Genomic DNA, 21,802 nt, shown 5'->3' with positions numbered 1-21,802 from the left:
ATGCAAAATTTTCTTTGTAATATTCATATGCATAGCAGTAGTTTTTATTGTACTCAAAATTCAGATACGACAACTTTGAAAACAAAAACGTTACGCATATTGGATTTCGGAATCCTTCGCCATCTTCGCCAAACGTGCAGTAATGCCATCTGACGATCAAGCCAGCGAATAGCTGAAAGGGTGTAAAAATGAGGCTGGAGATTGTCTTTCTATCTTCGTTCGTTTCCAATCTTCGAACGGAGAGTCGAGTCGAGTGTCGGGCCGACAGCCGCGACTGTGTGTAATGTCGACAAGAATGTTGACGTTTAATTCAACTCGTCGGAAGCAACGAATACGCGTCGTGCGAGTCTCGTGAATAATGTCAACGAATTCCTTATAACTTACTACACGCAGCCGTAATAATGTTACGTACCGTGGAGTTTACATAAACCTGTAATATTCATGAACGAACAATCATCGTACGCGCGAGGGCTTTGGCTCGAACTGTGACGCGCCATATTGGTTTTAAGAGAATTGTTCATATTAGTGGGCTTTGGGTGAATCTGTTTTACTGCAAATGCACGTAGTATAATAAAGTTGAGACGATGGAAGAGACTAAAATCATATATCACATTGACGACGAGGAAACCCCCTACTTGGTGAAGCTTACCATCTCACCGGAAAGGGTCACTCTTGCCGACTTCAAAAATGTCTTGAATCGGCCGAATTATAAGTATTTCTTCAAATCAATGGACGATGATTTTGGGTGAGTGTCACACCGATACGCATGTCCATCGAATGTTACGCATCTATTCGTGTCGTAGTACGGATTAACGATTGTTACAGTGGCGAGGCATTATCTTTCATCTTTGACTCGAGTCAATGCCCTTCGATTTAAACAGTATCCGCTTTGGAATAGACTCACATTTTGACAATGTTACTTTTTCGTTTTCCGTTTGATTGTGATAGCCAATTCGTAGCAATTTTCTGAAAATTGTTTGTACCGATATCGAATCGGTATATTATATTTTTATAGCAAATAATGCATCACAAATAATGCTTAATTATATTTTTTAATCCTTACTTTATTTCAGAATTTACCACTTGGTAAATTTTCATATTTATCATATTTTTATCAAAATTATCATATTTCTTTTGTTATTTTCTGTATTTACGTCAGATAGCTACTTTTCAAATTTGTATAATTGTTTTGTATTTATTATTATGACTTTGCTTTTTTCATAAAACAAATAATTGGGATATGTTGTTTCCTCAATAGTGTGGTGAAAGAAGAAATTGTAGATGATGATGCCCATCTTCCCTGTTTTAATGGACGAGTTGTCTCCTGGGTAAGATTCTTAAATAAATTCTATGATTAGTAAAATTTATTTATTTGTGATAAGCATGGATCTATTTTATAGCAAAAAATAATTTATTTTTAACATATGTTGAAATACAGAAATATTTCAGTTCTGAATATTAATTTCTTAAGTTATCAATAAAAGACTATTAATATTTATCATGTGTGGTTATTTTTGTGTTAACAAAACATAAAAAAAATTTTTAGTTAAAGAGCATGTAAATTTTACTTCATTTAGTTCACTGTAAAACTGGAGAAGCATTTATAGGATTATAGCAATAAGGAACTTTCTATTCCATAAAAATTTCTCATAAAATATGAATAAAAATTCAATGGAGCATAGAAAGTTTTTAATGAAAAAAACATCAATCTATTTATTGATAGCTGGTGTCTGCTGAAGGCAGCAATGTATCGGATGGTGCATCACAGTGCACAGATTCAGTGGCACATAGTGAGGCAAAACATGATCGTGTTGATCATGTGACACCTGGTCACACAAATCGTGGCCCACCCCCATTGTCACATGATGATACTCTAACTGAAACAGAAAGTATTACAAGTAGTCGACAAGGGCATCATTTGCACAAAAGTTCAAGACACCATTCAGATAAATATGAAAAATACAATAAATACAATGGTATGCTATTAGTTCTGTGTGAATCATTCTTTAGCTTCTAATTGCTCTAAGTATCACCTTTGTTAGAAATGGCAAAGATTCACACATTATCATTATTTTTTATAAATTCAGGACTTCGTATAAATGGTCATTCAAAACACAGATCGGGCCATGGTTATGAGACTGCTTCTATTTTAAGTTCAGATTTAGAGACAACAACATTTTTAGAGTCAGATGATGATGCTAGTAGCCGTATAACATCAACTACAGGCAGACATACCAATATGAGTAGTACAGTTGACAGAGCAACTTTAGGTAAATATATCTTATAAGGAAAGGAAAGAAAATAAATCTGAAGATTTAGACCAGGAACTGAATTTTATGTATTTGGATGTTAGAGCGGCGTAGACCACAGAGGAGGAGACGTCATAGATTGCCACCTATGTCTAGAACATCATCCTTTAGCAGTATCACAGACAGTACAATGTCTTTGAATATCATAACAGTTTCATTGAATATGGATACTGTTAATTTCCTTGGGATTAGCATTGTTGGTCAAAGTAACAAAGGTGGAGATGGTGGAATCTATGTTGGTTCAATAATGAAAGGGTATGTGTTAAACTGTAGTGAATTTTAAATCATATTGTACATAGAGCTCTGTACAATGAATTGTTAGAACAGAGTATTCAGCAAAATAAAGTCAATATATTTATAACAGCAGCTCTTTCATTTAATTAATTTTCAATGTACAGGGGAGCAGTTGCTTTAGATGGCAGAATAGAACCTGGTGACATGATTCTTCAAGTAAATGACATTAATTTTGAAAATATGTCTAATGACGAGGCAGTTAAAGTACTACGTGAAGTAGTTCAGAAACCAGGGTATGTTTGTTTAATATACCAATGCATTAAAATTTCAATAAACGAATTACAAGATTATAACATGATTATAAATGTAATTTTTAGACCAATCAAATTAGTTGTTGCAAAGTGCTGGGATCCAAATCCAAAAGGTTATTTCACAATACCACGTACAGAACCTGTACGGCCTATAGATCCCGGTGCTTGGGTGGCACACACAGCTGCTATAAGGGGTGAAGGTTTTCCTCCACGCCCGCCAAGCGCCACAACAATAACTTCAACATCGAGCAGTCTTGCAAGCACACTGCCAGATACAGAACGTGAGTTAAATAAATATTAGATTTAAATCGATTTCGAGAGACGGATGTTTCGTAAAAAATACATTTTGATTAGGACCATTGGAAGAACTTCATCTTACGGTGAATACCGATATGCCAACAGTAGTACGAGCAATGGCTCGGCCTGACTCAGGGTTGGAAATTCGTGATCGTATGTGGCTTAAAATAGTAATACCAAGTGCATTTATTGGAGCAGATGTTGTGGATTGGCTTAATACTCACGTAGAAGGATTTATTGATCGACGCGATGCAAGAAAATACGCATCTCTTATGCTAAAGGCTGGATTTATTAGGCATACAGTGAACAAGATAACATTTTCTGAACAATGTTATTATATATTCGGTGACCTGTGTTCATCTATGAGTAGCATGAAACTAGATTGCGATACAGTCGGACCATTACCTCCGCCGAATGCATGGGACATGCCTTATTCAGGGACATATGCACCTCATTCTGCAACTGGTTACAGTCCAATGCCATTTAACTTCACTAACGAACCAACTGTATATGGTTATCACCGAGAAGAAAGTGTTCATAGCGGTTCAGGTGAGGATCGCATTTTATATCGCGATTAGCGTAATGGTTATTCAGTGTGTGTTTCAAAGCATTATATTTTATCAGGCGGCAGTAGCGCAGGTAGTGAACATATTTGCAAAGAACCTATTCACGATTTGAAGTCCTGTTCTTCAGCATCTGAATCTGAATTGCATATTCCATCAGTGCCAACTATGCCAAGTAAAAATTCTGGCAATGGAAATGGTTCGAATGGAAAGAGGTCTAACGGCAGTCGCAGTCGTTCCAGTGGTTCTGAACAATCTGTGCAGACAGGAACTGGTTCAGGAAATCAACAGAACCAACAAGACTTATCTGGTAGTAGACAGTCATTTCGCATTGCGATGGGAAATCCTTGTGAATTCTTTGTTGATGTTATGTAGATGCCGGTGTTGTAAATAGATGAGTTATAAATTTAGAGAAAAGACCAACATATAATTGAATATTTCCGAATGAATACTTTGACACATTTATCTGACAGATTAAATAAGATCTTATAAATTGGCGTTAGGTGTATTCTCTTTATCCTTTTAACGTTAGTAGAAATCATATAAAAAGATAACATATATTTACAGTAAATCTTATATGGTATTTCAAAGTATTTATTCGTTACCCTATTCAATTTATTTCCAGGTTTATATAATTCGTATTTGATGTTTTAACGATTTGTTCATACGTGTCGTTTCAACTTTGCATTCCACTTTATATTATATACTTGACAGTAATAATATTTTTGGAAGTTCGTCTCTATTAAATGTATTTTATATTCATTAAAATATTTGCATGTAATATGTAAATGTACATACTAATGTGGTTCAAAGAAGTTGCATCAGAATGTAAGATTTAAATTCAACAAAGAGTAAAACAGGTATTTTTTATGCCATAATAATAATAAAATTTCAAATCATTTTTAGAATATTGATTTTATTAGCTATAGTAGCTGTTGATTATAATTCATTTACTATTCCTTTTATTTTCATTATTTGATTAGTATGAATTTGAAAATTTACATATATACTAAAGTATATATACGAGATAAAACTAAAATTGTATTATTATTATTAAGCTTTGCTGAAAGAAAAAAACAAGTACATTTTCAATGTTGTGCATGAAATATGCAACTGTTGTGTTGAAGTTTAGTATACATATAGCAATAACGAGCCTAGTACAACTATTATGTACGAGAAACTCAGTATTTAATATCGATAATTCATTATTATTATTATACATACACTATACTGCACGCTTTACTATAAATATATTACGGTGTATTTGTTGATGTAAAGCACGATCGCACATGAAGTAGAGCACAAGCATGGTCATGTAAATAACACGGTTTATGTCGATAAATATACGTAATGAACATTGCAATAATTCGCTACGTAATGCATGTAAATTATAATTATTTTATAAAAAAAAAAGGTACGTATTTTTTTATTAATATTTTTCCATTGCTTGCGTTCTAGGATTGTCTACGACAATGGGGCAGCTATTTCTTTAAAATCGAGAGGATATTATTTCAAAATGTTAAAAGGTTCACTAATTATTGCTTTGCAAACACATTCTTTAAGACTAATCCGCTTTAAATAAAAAGAAGGAGGAAAAACGAAAAAAAGCATATATATGCATGTACAAAGAAAATATGCAATACGATTGTTATTGTATATCGGGCAATTATTGGTGAATCATTTAAATTGAGATTGTCCATGCGTAAAGGACAAATTTTTATTGTATTCCTATTGATTCCAGTTATTTGGTGATGAACAAAAATTGTTTAAAATTATGTTGTGTGGTATTGCATCACAAAGTTCGACAATATGTAAATAGATCGAATTATGCTCATATTAAATGTGCCATCTTATCAGTGTTAGAAAGTACTGAAAAAGGAACTGCGACATATAATTTATATATACAAGCTTCCCAGGTGTATGCATTTCTTTACTGTTTATGTTCATTGATGTCATCTTATCTAATGAATTATTACGAATTCTTACGAATTATCTTCTGCATCTCACACACACACACACACAAGCTTATTTAATTTCAACAAACGTTCATTACATTTAATTGCGTCTTGCCGTTGCGTTATTATGATATAAATTTTTATTTAGCATATCACGTTGTATTTAAATAACGTTCTTTTTATAAAATGCCGCTAGAAAATACTTGCATTCGATGCACATAAATGCATTGGCGTCGTAACACTATAAGAATAATTTCAAATATGGTGTGATGTTTCTTCCTACCAAACATTTCACGTTAAAATGAAAAAAAAAAACAGTAGTGATTTTTACGTTTCTTTTTCTATCGATTTTACTACTTTTTATATTTACACAAACTATTTACATTGCTTCCTTAATATTTATAAAACGTATATCATAGAAAATACTACCTACGTCTTTTTATATAACATGCAACCATGTTTGAAAATTTCGTTGTCTAATCGTGCAATTTTCCAAAATAACGACTGAAACCTCTTTTTATTTCCCCCTTTTCTTCGGCATCTTATAATTATCGATAAATAGGCACTTTTTTATACTGTCCCCTGTAGAGAATAATATAACGGTATTATAAGAAATTTTTTACCGATTTGATAAGCACATAATGCATAGATTGTATAGGAAAGATTTTGTTGGAAAATTGCGCACTGGCATTTAATCGTTAATTTCAATGGAAATGTTTTCATTTCGCTGCAAATGATTATGTAATTCGATATTTAAGAAGGTAGTTTACACGAACTGGTTTATCGATATCATTATGGTACCAATCATTATATATTATTCTGTAAAATATATACATATTTTATGTTGCAGACAGGTTGTACAGTATGTTTGAGAAAGGCAAAATGTGTATTTACAATGTATTCTTTCAAATTAATATTTACAAACCAAGATCCATTTATTATTTGAATAAAAAATGATACCAAGGATGAAAAAGAGTGAAAATACAAATTTTGCGACTCACAGACATACTCCGAACTTGGTTTATTTTATTTTCTATTTATTGCGCCGCTCTAAAAGGACGTGCTGCTTTCTGTCTAACAAACGACTCAATTCCCCTTTGCAACTTACGTTGTGCGCATGTGGATTACATCATGTCAAAGACGTAATCGAGTCATTTTTGTGCCTTGTGCTGCGCTGACGATTGATGCAGAGCGGCGTATGCACGAGGAAACTCGTACACTGACTAGCGGTTTGGACAACAATAGCAGAGACAATATCTGTGAGTGTATTTTATTTTGTCACGTCGAGGGACTCACGCTGATTCCTTTCTTTCCGTATATCTCTGTCTTTTCAAACATTTCAAACATTAGTGAGTAACCCGTATCTGAAAGTAATTTCTTGTTTACTTCACTTTTATCATTATGTTTCTTTTCTCTTGCTTCGTTAAGTTTCGTTTCATTTCATTTGTTTTCCTTTGAAAGTTTTCTCTTATTTTAAGTTCCGTTACAGAAACTATTTGTCTACTGTTTTACGATAAAACTTAACACGATGACCGTGCATCTTCGATCTTGTCTTGATCATTCTTGCACTTCAATTGCTTGTTTGAATATATTTAGCATTGTACGAGCATTTGTAATAAAAATCTACGAATGCGTTTATCACGAGCTATTTAGTAGTGGAACACTTGTTACGTGTGTATTGTCGATAGTTTGCAGTTACTCTTGCATATAAATGATACATTCAAGGAAAATACTAATAACATCTTATACCAGCATACATCGTACATTTCCTTTATTTCGATCGTTTTTTCGTTACATTATCGTCTAAGTAGTCCCAAATACGTCTATAGTATGTCCTTTTAGTGCAGCTAAATGATGGCCACCCTTGAAACTTATAACATAAGACACACATTTCTATTTTGCAGATGAAGAAGACATTTTGGAGTACCAGTTTCTGCACAAGTGAAGATATTTGTTAATGCAATACGTATACGTAATGGTGGTACTATAGGAGTTGAAAAAAAGGAAATTAAGGTATATTTCCACTTGACTTTGAATTGGGTGGACGGAAGTAGCAAACACGAGACATATATATATTTATACATATATATATATAACAGACGAATTTTGATTAAACGTCATAGAAAATAAAGAATCTAAACTATATATAATTTGTAATGGCTATACATAAAAGAAGGAAATAGGATTAAGGCCATCAAATTTCCATGTGGTATTTAATATCATTCGAAAACGTGATCTATATATAGATTTCGACAGGAAAACAAGAAATGATGGCGAAAAAGCGTGCTTTTTTAACGCAGGGTGTATGTAGATTGAGAAAAAAGAATTCTCGTTAATTCCATATATGTGTTTTATCGATACTTCTTGTTCTACCTTTGTTATTTTATTTTGAAATAATCGCAATCATTATGTATCATTTTCGATTGTATATATTTTCACACCGTTTGTCAGTTTAAACAATAACGGATATTTTCAATTGGGCTTAAAGTTTTTCATTCTTGATCTTAAAAGTTTTTGAAAGTAAAAAAATTCTTTTCTTTTCTTTTCTTTTCTTTTTCTTTTCTGTTTCATTTGTTCCTTTTTTTAAATATTAATTATCATGTTATAATATGGCTGTATTTTTAATTATACGGGTATATGAACATCAAATTTATGAAATGCAGAATGGAAACTAAGATTTTGGTACTGAGGATGGAACTGAGGTAAAGGAGCAAAAAGTGTCAGTATAATACGATATGATATTCGCGAAATTCCTGATTTATTAGTACAACTTATGACTGCAAATACGTCTGTAATGAAGTGTTAATTCATGCTATGAAAATTAATTAGTATGAAGCATATTATACAATTGTTGTAAGTATTATCGTTTCACCTGAATTTTACGCTTAAATGAAAAAGAAAAATTGAAACTTTTGTAACTATAAATAACACAGAACACTTTTTATCAATCTTTATATGAAAATATTCTATTGGAGTTTTCGCGTTAATTCAATCAAGCAGCTATAGAATATTTAAAACATAAGTGATGATAATTTCACCATTATTCTTCTAGTTTAAACAAACACCATGCGTCGTTGAATTTTCTTTATACTAAATAATTGAGAACTCGATGTATGTACGATTTTATTTTTCCATACTACTTTAACCGATTACTCGTTAAGGGAAGGCAATACGTAAATAAATTGTAAAGATAGGATTATATAATTGGTGAAACACTTTCTCCCCCGATTCTGTGTGTAAGTTTATACGAGTAAGTGTGATGATACTGCATTGTCATGTGCACGCACGAGTCTTCTCCCTCACTATTAGAATTACGAATAAAAATGGACAAAAAAGAATGGAAGAATATGAAGTAAACCTCGACGAGTCAATATGAATCGAATGAAAGTTTACTCATTGAGACGCATTCGAACGCTATTCCGACTGAAGTATTTTAACGTCATTTAGAGTACCATAGTACAAGGCGACAAGATAGTCAATCGATATCGCATTTACAGACAGATAGTTCATTCCTTGTATTTTTTATCCCTTTGCGAGACAAATGTTTGCGGACTTTTTTATCGAGGCTACGACTGCGTACACGGTGTCGTCGATACTCTATTTGCGATGTTCAACGATTTTTACACTATTTATTATATATTATGCGAGACTAAGAGATTTGTAAAAAGAAGAAAAGAAAGAGGAAACGCGAAGCTGAAGAAAAGAAAGAGTAAGAAAGAAAGTGGCGCATTCATTAGACCGATAAAATAAATGATTTCTTCAATGTGTGTGTTTCGTGGAAACATTGCGAGATGATATGACAGATTATGTACGTCGAGACGATCTCTACCGCCTTTTTTCTGTCGCGAAACTGACTGCGAAAAAAAAAGGAAAACAAAATGTAATGCGAACGAGTTTATATCCATAGTATACACGATTACGTGGATGTAACGAATGATCACAATGGCTCAGATTATTCCGCAAGATCAGGTAAAGATCTACAGGAAGCGTAAGCTAAAATAGAACGACGAAAGAATTCAATACATGTAGTAGTGTGTGGATATACAGGGAAATAGATTGTAAAGATTTTTATGACTGTCTGAAATTATTATTGTCTTTGGTATTTGTCTTACAATTTCATTCTTAACACATCTCTAAACAGCGCAGCAGTTTGAGACATCTACAAGATACTTCCCTTGTGCGATATACACTTGGATCATCAAGTCGTAGTATCACGCGGAAGCGATACTATTCCCTTATTTATTGTTACACAACCTATTTTGTTAGTACAGCTCGTATCCATGACCGATTACGTTGCATGCCCGTAAATCGTTAAACGAGAACTTACAATTACTCCGGTTCATCGTTTCCTTCATCCTATTCTTGATTTCCTAGTAATTTCAGCATAAATTGTGTATACTCTACAGCATCAGCTATCATCGAAAGCATGGAACTATAGTTTCGTTAAAATCTTAACGTGAATCTGGCAATAGTCTCTGGAACGTAAAGACTAATTTCAACGATTACACCTACACAGTCTAAACTTCGTTTGCTTCACACAATCGAGCAACGAACAATCTTCTTCTTTTTTTCTTGATCACCTAGCTCTGATTAATTTATTCGATCAACGATCGATGCGATGATAAGTTTGGTAGAAACAGATAAGCACACCATTGGTCACCAAACGGAGCATTTGTTAACTGGATTCATAGGTGCACCCAGCGGGCAATAAAATACTTCTGCGAAGTCCTCCGAATTCGATAAGGTGCCAATTACGCGAAACTTGCCAGGTGAATGGACGGCGGTCTTCAACTTATTCCTGGTAGCTTCCGGTCTCATCGAGCCGCACCACACTTGAGCGAAGTTCAGGAAGAACAATTGCTTTCCAGTTGCGTTTAAACCTGGCAGAGTTTCGTCAGCGTCGCCGTTTGCGCGTAACCATCTTTCGTAAGCCTAAATAAAGACAAAACGGTTTAAGGACTTGTCATATAAAAATCATGACAAAATTATTAATTATAATTGTTGAAACGACATATAACTTTTGAGAAATTTGTTGATCAATGATTGACGGCAAAGAAGGAATTTTTAAAATGTTAAAAGTCTGTCCACTTGTTAAAAGAATGGAATATAAAAATCAGACGACCGTGACAGGGTTAAATGTTATTAAAGAACTGAAGAAAAGCTCAGAAACAAGCTGTTAAAAAAAACTAACAGAAGGAAATTGCTTACTCGAAAAGCTTGTTTAATACCGCCGTTATCCGCGATATTCTCGCCCTGGGTATTCATTCCATCAATCTGCATTCCAACTTCGCTCACGATATAGTGACTGTACTGGTCTGAAACATTTAACAGTTTTCGAGTTAGCGAGCAAAAGTTGGAAGGAAAGTTTAAGAGAATCGATGTTTCGTCGATTACCGATAAGGCATTGAGCTCGTTCGTGAAAGCCATAAATAGCCTCGTCTTTCCACCATCTATGTAGATTACCATCCTTATCGAATAATCGACCTTTATCGTCGAAGCCGTGGGTGATCTCATGGCCGATCACAACGCCGATCCCACCGTAATTTAAACTCCGTGGAAAGTATCTGTGATAAAAGGGCGGCTGTAGTATTCCAGCTGGAAACACTAAAAGTGGAAAGTAATTCAATAATTAGTCGATATTCTTTTTTATCTTATGCAAAAGAAAAGAAAAATCGTAGTATAAAATTGTGGAAAAGTTCGTAGACCTTCCCGTTTCTTTTGTTCGCGCAATATAAAAAGAATTATACTGACTTATCCTATTTTTGCTACGACTATAGTAAGCATTGACCACTGCAGGTGCAGTGTTCCACAGGGTCTTATTGACAGGGCTGCCAAGTCGATCCTGTTCTACCCTGGTCAAATGTTGCAAGATATTCAACGTGTTCTCGAAGTACTTATCTGGACGGATCACGACCTGAAAGTTCACCAGAAATTAATTTAAGTAACGAATGTGTCCATTGTGTTCAATCAAATCTCAAAAAGAGCCAGATCCGTGATTCTTACATCTTTGTAACGTTCGTTCAACAATTCAGACTGTAGAATGAAATCAGGATAGCCGATCCTTAATAGCATTGCGTTTACCTTCTCGGTGGCCAGTTCTTTTGTTTCGTCATCGATCCAGGTAGTTTGATTTAGGAGTTCTCTGAAGGACCGTTGTATATCACGAGTCATGGCCAATGTCTGCAGAAACAGGTATGAGAATAACGAGAATGTCGAAGCTCAGTTATGACGAATTATAAGCACAGAAAGAAATTTTTACATTCTAATGAGGAGAAAACACATTTTCATTTATCCGATTCTTTATTAAAATAATTATAAGACTGATGAAAGCCATCAGAAATAATAGAATATTTCAAGGCGCAATATAAAAGTGGTATGGAACGAAAGAGACAATAAATAAACAAATAATTAGTCAAAAAAATAAATTTACAAAATTAGTGAATGTTCATTGATGAAAATAGGAAGAGTCCTTACATCGTTTTTGCTTTTTTCGTCGAAATATTTTTTCACGAACATGGAGCCCACAGCCATGCCCATGTTAGAGTTCACTTGTGCCACACAATTCTTCCATCTGGACGGTGCTTGTTCCCTTCCAAACAGAATATAATAAAATTTTTGCTTAGCTTCTTGAAATCGATCGTCCAAATTGTTTACTCTGTGCCTGACGAACCGCCATAGAAGATAATTCGCGATAGTCCTGCAAAGAAAAGGTACTCAAAAATAAGGAATTTCAAAGTTTCCAAACTTCTCAAACATCTCCTCAAAAATTAAATTTATGAAACAGTGTCTACTTTTTACTATTGTATTTCACATGAAAGATTGTACCGTGGACTAGTTTTTGAGAGCAAATTCACCAAATCTTGAATATACTGCAACGCATAGACAACGACCGGCTCGGAAATATTCGTTGGTCGTGCCAGAACGATCGTTAAATATCGATGCCAGTTAATTTGTGGCACCAGTGTCCTTAATTCTCCGATGCTCATTCTTTGATATAACTCTGAAACGTTTCTTCGCTCGTCGGGGGAAGACGTGATCTGTGAAACCCGAAATTAATCGTTCAATAGCGAACATAATTGAAATAAGTCAGAAAATTATAGAAATTACAATTGGCTTACCTTGGCGAGCTTAGTTTCGAATTCTATCAATTCGTCAGCGTCTATAGTAGCGTTTTGCAAAGATGCGCCCAAGAGAGTGGAAATTTTTATTAAATAATTTTTGTAAGCTTTTAAGTAAATGGTATTTGATGGCTGGAGAAAGTAGTCTCTTGTAGGAAGACCCAATGATGTCTGATCGAACTGCAATTAAACTTTTCTTAAATTTGATATTTTTGCTTCTCCATTATGTGGAAGTCAAAGAGAAGTATTTTTTAATAACATTCACTACGAAAAATAGTTTTCGCAAGGAACCGTGTAAAATTATTAAAAGATTTGATATATTATATTAATTTCATGAAACATTCGATGAGCCACAAAATGAAATAAAATTTTTATCTCGAAGTTCTCGAAAAATTCCGAGTTTCTACCTGTATAACGTACTGGTCGCTGTTTTTAATGTCCGGCGCCACCCATTCCGAAATGAGAATGTCATTATTATAAAGCCTCAATTGTGCAACCAAGAGGAGCCAATCGAACTTTTCCGGATCCCAATTTGGTCTCAATATGGGCCATCCACCCAGTTCATCTAGAAGCTGTATAAGCGGCCGTTCCATGCGTTGCTCCAAGATCTCTAGCCACATGTATCGTGTTAAAATTGGTAACCACTTACAGAAATCTCTGAAGAAACCCAATCAAAAAACAATTTACCGTAGTTCATGCAACTGCGATACAAATATTTAGCTTTGAGCGTCGCGTCATCCGTGTACAATTGCAATCCTTTCGGTATAGGATCTTCGAGAAGCTCTTTCAACACAGAGTCCAACGATTCTCTGATCATTTCGAAGGTATCGTAGGCAGCTTTGTCTTTAGGGATAGGATTATGTTTCGCCCAATTGCCACAGGCAAACTGATAAAAGTCCTCGCAAGGATCAGCGCTCCTGTCCATGTACTTCAGCATGATTTTTGCTGCGGCGAATATCTGTTTCTTAAAAAGCGTATGAGCAGCAATTATGCAAAGTAATTAGAGAGACTACGTCACAAGTGTACCTTGAGCTTCTCTGATGGCCCACGCGTTTCCCTCGCCTTTCCAAAACGCGTGGAAATCCGTGCCAGTGTCGTCGTCGTTTTGGTCATCGACGATTGGCAGGCTGGTGTCCGAATCGTCGACGGAAATCGAGTGTCTACCACCTTGTTCACCCTCGTCTGATTCGTCCTGAGAACGCTCTTCGATATTGTCGTACGTGAAGAACTTAGAGCGCAGTTCTTCGTTCTTACGCGCGTCGTGCGTATGCTCGCCGTACCTGAAGAAGATAATTTCTAAAGAGAGCTGATTGCGGGTGTTATAAGTTCGAAGGCATATCACCGGTGAAATTTTTGATATAGCAGAACTCTATTTATTTGATTTATTTGAACGAAATTTCAGTTTGTGTTCGATAGAATGAAGTTTTGCTAATCGAATTCATTTATTCGAACGTAAATTTTTATTATGGACGAAAAATCATAAGATCCTCATAGAGAGGATCGCTAGATACGAGCTTCGATCATATAAAATATTTGTTCTCCGATAGGTTCGTGTAAACGAAATTCAACTATAATTTAAGTAGAAATATTAAATGGAATTTGATTAATAGACTGCGGATATTTATGTAAATCTATATTTTTACGAATACAATTACAGCAGTGGAGCTTCATCTACTAAACATATATTGCTATAATGAACATTGTACTTTAGATGTTATATATATTTGCATATTCTGCGAATTTTTGCATCTTTAAATTTCTTATTAATGCATAAATATTCCGCAGTCTATCGAGTAGTATTTGGATAATTACTCTCGATAGTCGTTGCTTTGTATTTCAGAGTTTTCCTTGACCTCGTCGGCGTCCACCTCGGTGTAATAATCGTCCAGGAAGTTGTAGATGTCTTCGTCGGAATTTTGATCGTCTGCTTTCTCAACGTTGTAGTTTATCGGTTGATCCTGTATCGAATATTCGTACAAAAATGATATTTTTACGGTGCTTTTTAAAATAGAAAATTGAGTAGTTGGAAGGTGAATCGATATCTGTGTATGTAGCGTAGGTATCGTGTCTTTATATCTCAGAGTTGTTTCGGCCATGAAGTAAAAGACATGTCGAATTTAATTGACCTTGTACGAAACGAGATGATTGGCAGTGAGACGATCGATATTTATACTGTTCACCAGTAACGCTAATTTAATGTTGATTAACTCTAATTAACGTCGCTGCGCACGACACGTTATCCAAAGTGGCTCGTCTTCTTCTCGAACATTGTCGCTTAACTTATTATCGAAGACACCTTTGTCAACTCTTTATAAGGCTATCAAAAATTTCATAATTCGATAGACTGATACAAAACACAGATACAATCGTATGACTATCAATTCTCATTAGCAACTTCCACTTTACTCTACTGCATTCTTTTGCAATGGAACGTCAACCCTCTGCAAACTTCTTTCACTTCGCATACGTCTACATCGTTACAAAAATATTCGACTATAAAAGAATTACGCTTGCAAGATTGCAAAGGATTGAACAGCGCGAATCCACTCGTCTAGAGCGAAAAAATGCGGAAGAAAACCATCGTTATTTCTTGAAAAGACTCAGATCATTGCACACAAGTGTCTAATGTCTCGCGATTCTCGATATCGATATCAGATCTGGACAAGTCATTGCCCGTTTGCCAATCTGTTTATCCTCGTATCGCGTCAATTCGAATATAAAATTCCGAAGAACGCAACGTTGAATAGCTCGAGCGTGGAGGATGCTCGAAAATCCTGACGTCCTTCGTTCTTTCTTCGGGACTATTTGTCGTCAATCGATCAATATTATACTGTACGTTCGTAGCGGATGATCGTAGATCGGCAAAGGCGAACGGATGTTGTATATTTTTTGTTTTTACGTGTGTTTTTTTTAAAGAAAATGGAAAATAACAAAGAAGAAATAAATAAGACGAGGAAGAAAAGTGGTATTGGTTAGAATCGCTTTGAATTTGATTTGCTTTGGATAAAGTACCGCGTCTAGGTCTCTCTTGTGTCGTTGTAGCTGCCTTGACGAAAGTAGAGTCTCCACTGGCACGTAGCTTGTTTTCATTCCAGGTGCTAGGATTCTGTCTTCTTCCTCTTCTTCACCGGCCCGCTCTGTCTCGCTGCGGCTGGTCGCTGCTAACAGTTTCTATAAATAATATACTTTTCCTTTCTTCTATGTCGCTTTATATTTATATTTGAAACTTTTATAACATTTCTAAAAAGATCTTTTTTCTTTCTGTTAGATATAATTTCCATCATGGAGATTGTATAATTTTAAAGTAAAAGTCGAATCATCTCCCTGCCCGTGACCTATATTCAACGTCGTCTCCTGTGACGAGAGTTCATTACCAATATACCTATGTAATCTTAGAATGGATTACATGTGCAACATGGTAGGACAGGAAAATGATTAAACTCAAATATTCTTCCTGCGAGAACAGCCTTGGGACAACTTACTCTAACGACTTGTAAGAAGCCTCAAGAACAATTTCAACTACACCGACCCCCCATCGCAAGATCCGCTTGAATTATTTTCTTCTGACAACAATCGATAAATCACGCCACACATCTCGCACTCTATTTCGCTATTCAGATGTACACGAGTAGCCAACAGACCGGACGTCGTTAATATCGAGTGCATTTTACGAGCGTGTCGTTATGTGTACCGTGGCAATAGACTTACGCGGAAAACTCTCCTCGGTCCTCTCGTCCTGCCTCCTTGTCTGGACCAAATACGTACGATGATAAGGAGCCTTGCCGATCACCTGGGACCGCGACAGAGCGATGAAGATTATAGTGATCGGCAGTAACACGGCTGGAATCAAGAGCATCAGTTTCACTCGGAAGCGCCAAGTGTCGTTTCCGCCCATGCACCACCTGTAGTTTCAAATATCGTGTTCCCCAATTGCCGATTCTAACTAATCGATCGATACTTTTGATAGTCATTAGCTAATTTTGGACATCTTACGAACTTTAGTCGACCAGTCTCCTTGTTAATGGCTAACCGACAAGAAGGACAAGGCCCACCGCTGAAGAAGTCGTCGTCGTTATACTGATCCAAACTACTCGCGCTCCTCATCTTGTCTGAAAGCAAGTCGACCCCTTCTTCTCAGTCCAGTTGATCTACCTATTCTACTTCATCGTACCACATTGCGCAGTCATAAATCGCATTCGCGTATCGCGCGTTTCACCGCGCAAGATCGAATCTTTGCCCTTAACTCACTGTACCCCTAGTTTCCCTGCGATTTTACATTTCTTTTATTTTATACTTTATACTTTGCCAAGTCGAAGGACACCCGAATCGACATCTGTTTAGGGACACTCGCGTTTTAGTTAAGGTAAAGGCGATCGAGAAGAAACTTTCAAACAAATTTTCGATCGAAACGGAAATCGAAACCGTTTTCAGGATGGTGGCACCGTGCGTCCGTGAAGAAGAGGACCGACTGAAGCTGGTGCGAAGCTTCGATCTCGACACGAATGTTAATGTAACGTTGCGCGTACGGTCAAATTAGTCTTAGCGACATTCGTACGGGAGTAATTTCCATATGTAACGTCGGCGGTCAACGCCAATAGCGAGGGCAACAACAATCGAGGCGGAGCTCTGTACGTGCACGCACACCGCGAGAGGCATTTTACGCGCTCCTTACGTCCAGTTACTCGTCAATCGACCCTAATAACTTGCAGTTATCGTTCAATAACGCGTCGCGCTGTTTTACATTCTACACGTGACCTGGCCGTTATTAAGTTTTTTCTCATCGCCAACACTGATTGCCATTTTAAGATGAACGTAGGAACTTCAAAAGACGAATGGGACAATCGGTAGTTCCGATTTTTCTTCCGTTACGCATCGCGCCAATTGTCACTACCATATAAAACGCGTTTTCAAGTCCTTGTCCGTGAAGATACCAGAGATATCACTATTTGTTCAAATACGGTGAAATTGCAGGTGAACAACATTGAGTCGTCATGGGATAAAAAACAAAATTTTGATGGAAATATTACAAGTTGATCGACTATTACGTTGTAAAATTTTCGTTACTTTTTGTTACTTTGTCCTTCTCTTTCTTATCCAATTTTAATTTTGTCCGTGACGAGTAAAACGTTCGAAGTATTACAGAGGTGACCACGATTTATATTGATCATTTCGTAAAATTTAAACTATAAATTTTTCTTGCTACAATTTACAAATTAGCTCACTATAGATTTGTGATTTTCTTCTATTAATACATTCTTCATGGTTAGATAAGAAATTCCAATATACTATGTTGCAGCCATAAATTTCGTTTTCTTCGGCGGTCATTATCGTGGTTGCTTGCCGGCTTTGACGAACATACGAAACTTAAAAAAGAAGATACGATTGATACGATTGATAAAATCTGTAGTTGAATCACTAGAATGATATTATTTCATCATTTTTTCGATAACGAGACGGATTAACCAAAGATTCCGAGTAGAAGTGAGAAAAACATTCTTTTATTTCTAATTTCAGCTTGTTTCTTTCAACTAATCTTTCTTTGTTTGATAATTGCACAGAAAATGATTTCGTTGTACTTATATTGGTGAATTTAGCGAAGATGATTATCGAGACTTATCGATCAATATAAAGGAGAAAAAAAATCTTTAAAGAGATTTTGTACGATGTTTATTTTATATTCAATCAATAAAAATTATATTAAAATGTCCAAATATAATTTCCTTTTTTTGTTAATAAATTACTATGTACAATACTACATGCTCGCGTCCGCGATCTGTTTTTGTGTCTCGTTGTTTCCTCGATAATGATCCATTTTTACTTCTTGGTTTAAACTATAGTATGATGGACCACAATATGAGATTACAGCGCTACCTAGACACTCTTCTCCATTATATAAGGTGACAAACTGAAATAAATACGATAAATGTTAAATATTATTGAACACTATTATACAATAATTAAAAAAGGGTCATGTATAAGAAGCTCTACCTGTCCCTCTGTAACTGCTCTTAATGGTTGACTAAGCTGTATTATTAACTGATTCTTTAAATTTTTATGAACTGTGCAAGGTACCAAGGGATCTCTATGTTGAAAGCGCAAATCGCAATTTAATAGTCTAGAGAAACTATTAAATTCTGGCTCTGACGATATCCAGTACGGAGTTTCTGTTATTATAAGTTCTGAATATAGCGCTGAATTGTGTGTTCCTTTTACCTATTGATATTAATATGTACATCAACATCTAATCTAAGTAAAAAATATAATTAACACGTAACATTTTTTCTACATACTACAATGATGTTATTTGTGTTAATATCTTTCTTATACACATAGTATGCAGCTGGTAAACCACTAATTTTTATATTTTGGCCTATGGTCCAATGATGAAAGCCCATATGCTTTCCCACTACCTGACCATCATCTAAGTCTACAAAGTCTCCAGGTTTGTCAGATATGTACTATAAATATTATTTAGTTATTAATACAAAAATGGAATAATAGCATACATTATCTTGAACTTATCATGCTGTACCTTGGATATGAAATTTTGAAATTTTCTTTTTCCCACAAAACATATCCCTCTGCTTTCCCTTTTTAGAGCAACTTTATCCAATCCAGCCTTCTGAGCAATTTGTTTAACGTCTTTCTTCAAATATTCTCCAAGGGGAAACATGGAGTACCTTAAAGCTTGTTGAGGTACTTGGGACAAGAAAAATGTTTGATCTTTTCCTGGATCTCGAGCTTGAAATAAGCTGACATCTAGTAAAATAGTCAAACTAATAGGATTTGATTATATGATTAAAGCAAATGTTTAAGAATAACGTTAAGAAAATTATATTTACTTGTATCTGGCTTAAAATGTTCAAGGTAAGAACCAAAACTAGTTCTGACATAGTGACCAGTTGCGATAGCATCAGCCTGAAGTTTATTACATGCAAAGTTGAAGAAATGATCGAATTTGATGTACTTGTTACACAAAATATCAGGATTTGGTGTATATCCATTCTCATATTGTTCTGTTAAGTAGCTATAAAAGTTAATAAAGATAAAATATTAATTAAAAAGATATACAAATATGCATATACATACGAAAAGATATTATTCCAATATTCTTTTACAAAATTGACTTCAACAAGAGGAATATCTAATTTTTTGCACACCCATTGTGCATCTTCATAATCCTCCTCAGTCTGACAAATTCCAGTCTCATCTTTGATGTCCCAATTTTTCATGAATACACCGGTGACATTGAATCCTTTAACAGTGCTAATCTTAACACTTTCATGGTACTAAATTATCATTCGATACTAGATATTTTTATTCTCTTGAATTACCTTTATTTTTTAGAAGTAGTGCTGATACAGCACTATCAACCCCACCAGATATACCCACAATTACTTTTTTAAACATTTTCTAAGTGTCCTAAACTTTGTTTTATTATATATTAAACTTTTAGTATCCTAAACGTTTTTTTCTTCTCCTCAGTTTTATATTATTCCATCGTTATTCACATGTACCGTTAAGGAACCTATTAAATTGACATACAAAACATTACATGTAAGACATTTTTAAAAGTAATTCTTTTAAATTTACTTAAACAGATATTGAAAATAAATTCATGTGTTAATTTTGCTCAGTACCTATATTACAACAATACAAATATTTTCGAACCAACAACATGCAGAAAATTATTGAAAAAAAATTTCTAAACAATTACAAAAGAAATATATAAAGAATATGATAAAAAGCAGCTTTTAAACATAGAACTATGCTCAATCGGTTTAAGGTGTTGAGAACACATTGTAAGATCAAGATTGTACATTTAAAATAACTCAATGTTCGAATTTATCCTAACTCGAATATTCATTTAACATTAATCATATCTGTATCGATTACCACGTCTGCACGGCCATGATAGTACATTATTCGCCAAAGAATTTGAAAATTTACAAATAATAAAGGTTAAAGAAGTACCGAATCAATCACGTGGTACATGTATACGTATCGAACAGATTGCGTTTTGCGTGTGCAACGAATGAGCGGCTGTGCTCAGCGTCTAACGCGTTTAAACAATATCGAATAATTCGACGAAGAGATAATCAATCAGACTGAATTTGTAATAAAACACAGAACGTGATTTTTCCACGTGCACGTTGTGTATATTGGAGGAATATCGTTTAGACGCTTCCTGTGTGATTAGCAGGTTTCGAGGCTCGCGCGTAGGTCGATGCCCGAAAATCGTCGGCCAATCGACGCACGGCTCTCTCGTCGGGAACCAGTCAAGCACGTTGACAGATATGCAACGGCTGGTCGCAGGAGCTTGCATATTTCGAATGGCATTTTATTGTGTGGATAACAACGTACCGCGTGCTAGTTCAGTCTATTGGATTAGACGAAATTCTCGAGACGATAGACCAGTTTTCGAAGAAATGCGCGATTTCGGTGCAAGTGCAACCCATTTTGCGCAGTTTCCATGACCCAGATTACGATGGGGAGTTCGCTCGCCTTTCGGAACAGCTGTTGGCCGCGCGAAGATGTCGGCCGCGGGGAAACGCTTGGATATTTCGTGGACTGCGCGCGCCTCTTGGCGGCTTCGCCGCCACAATTTTCAGGGCTGTATCTACTCACAACAGATTAGGCACCTAGCTATTCTTCAATTTCATCGGGACGCGACACAACTTTTCTCTCAATAAGCATCTTTTTCGAAACTTTCCTTCGTCATTTTTTCGCGACAGGTGAATCCTGGCGTAATGGAAGTATTTAATAACCGGAAACCAAAGAAATGAATTATTACGATAAACATGTTAAAAATGTAATGTGTATGCAATTTTGTATATATCATCCTATCTGGCTGCTATGTTTTTTTTTTACGTAGTATACTATCCGCATAAAATACCTCGTGTTGTTATTCTAGTTTGTAAAAAGTTACGCGAATCCCGTCGATTTTGTGTTAGATCGTCATACGCGGTGCAATTAAAATTCCATATGCTTTAAAAATCAGAATAGTATTCGAAC

General features: G+C 35.3%; 3 protein-coding genes and 1 long non-coding RNA gene across 14 annotated transcripts; 1 reads left to right on the top strand and 3 right to left on the bottom strand.

The window, feature by feature from the left end:
• Positions 1–214: 214 nt before the first annotated feature.
• On the top strand, positions 215–9,753 carry dsh (Segment polarity protein dishevelled). 3 transcript variants are annotated; one of them, XM_069124565.1, is made up of 10 exons: positions 215–745; positions 1,259–1,328; positions 1,724–1,976; positions 2,088–2,270; positions 2,354–2,564; positions 2,708–2,836; positions 2,921–3,135; positions 3,209–3,700; positions 3,776–4,024; positions 7,574–9,753. In XM_069124565.1, the coding sequence occupies exons 1-10, from the start codon at positions 585–587 to the stop codon at positions 7,612–7,614; spliced, it is 2,004 nt and encodes a 667-aa protein (XP_068980666.1). In that variant the 5' UTR covers positions 215–584; the 3' UTR covers positions 7,615–9,753. The 3 variants fall into 3 exon arrangements, with proteins under 3 accessions (XP_068980666.1, XP_068980665.1, XP_068980667.1); XM_069124566.1 differs by lacking the exon at positions 7,574–9,753 and adding an exon at positions 5,173–6,518 and having other exon boundaries at positions 216–745; XM_069124564.1 differs by lacking the exon at positions 7,574–9,753 and having other exon boundaries at positions 3,776–4,978.
• Positions 5,119–7,578, bottom strand: LOC138185551 (uncharacterized). The gene is made up of 2 exons (XR_011174649.1): positions 6,671–7,578; positions 5,119–6,251 (listed from the first exon to the last, which is right to left on the bottom strand). It is a non-coding gene; the product is annotated as an uncharacterized LOC138185551 (long non-coding RNA).
• LOC138185546 (neprilysin-4) lies at positions 9,735–17,331 on the bottom strand. Of its 6 annotated transcripts, none has more exons than XM_069124559.1 (15): positions 16,785–17,328; positions 16,496–16,689; positions 15,800–15,948; positions 14,600–14,745; positions 13,814–14,067; positions 13,437–13,732; positions 13,195–13,359; positions 12,788–12,967; positions 12,495–12,706; positions 12,144–12,366; positions 11,673–11,849; positions 11,421–11,583; positions 11,064–11,273; positions 10,878–10,984; positions 9,735–10,601 (listed from the first exon to the last, which is right to left on the bottom strand). In XM_069124559.1, exons 1-15 carry the CDS (start codon positions 16,889–16,891, stop codon positions 10,326–10,328), a joined length of 2,859 nt encoding a protein of 952 aa, XP_068980660.1. In that variant the 5' UTR covers positions 16,892–17,328; the 3' UTR covers positions 9,735–10,325. The 6 variants fall into 6 exon arrangements, with proteins under 6 accessions (XP_068980660.1, XP_068980662.1, XP_068980658.1 ...); XM_069124561.1 differs by having other exon boundaries at positions 13,195–13,397; positions 13,475–13,732; positions 16,781–17,326; XM_069124557.1 differs by having other exon boundaries at positions 13,195–13,397; positions 13,475–13,732; positions 16,785–17,325.
• A 1,106-nt stretch (positions 17,332–18,437) lies between these two features.
• LOC138185549 (mitochondrial tRNA-specific 2-thiouridylase 1) lies at positions 18,438–21,434 on the bottom strand. Of its 4 annotated transcripts, none has more exons than XM_069124572.1 (8): positions 21,152–21,434; positions 20,122–20,315; positions 19,877–20,042; positions 19,630–19,814; positions 19,320–19,546; positions 19,078–19,245; positions 18,776–19,000; positions 18,438–18,692 (listed from the first exon to the last, which is right to left on the bottom strand). In XM_069124572.1, exons 2-8 carry the CDS (start codon positions 20,195–20,197, stop codon positions 18,540–18,542), a joined length of 1,200 nt encoding a protein of 399 aa, XP_068980673.1. In that variant the 5' UTR covers positions 20,198–20,315; positions 21,152–21,434; the 3' UTR covers positions 18,438–18,539. The 4 variants fall into 4 exon arrangements, with proteins under 4 accessions (XP_068980673.1, XP_068980670.1, XP_068980671.1 ...); XM_069124569.1 differs by lacking the exon at positions 21,152–21,434 and adding an exon at positions 20,684–20,959; XM_069124570.1 differs by lacking the exon at positions 21,152–21,434 and adding an exon at positions 20,762–20,940.
• Positions 21,435–21,802: the final 368 nt, after the last annotated feature.

This window comes from Bombus flavifrons, chromosome 12 (genome assembly GCF_040668555.2).
Source record: "Bombus flavifrons isolate JBK064 chromosome 12, iyBomFlav1_principal, whole genome shotgun sequence".
In the NCBI taxonomy this organism is placed as follows: domain Eukaryota; kingdom Metazoa; phylum Arthropoda; class Insecta; order Hymenoptera; family Apidae; genus Bombus; species Bombus flavifrons.
This window is presented reverse-complemented; position numbering and strand designations above follow the sequence as displayed.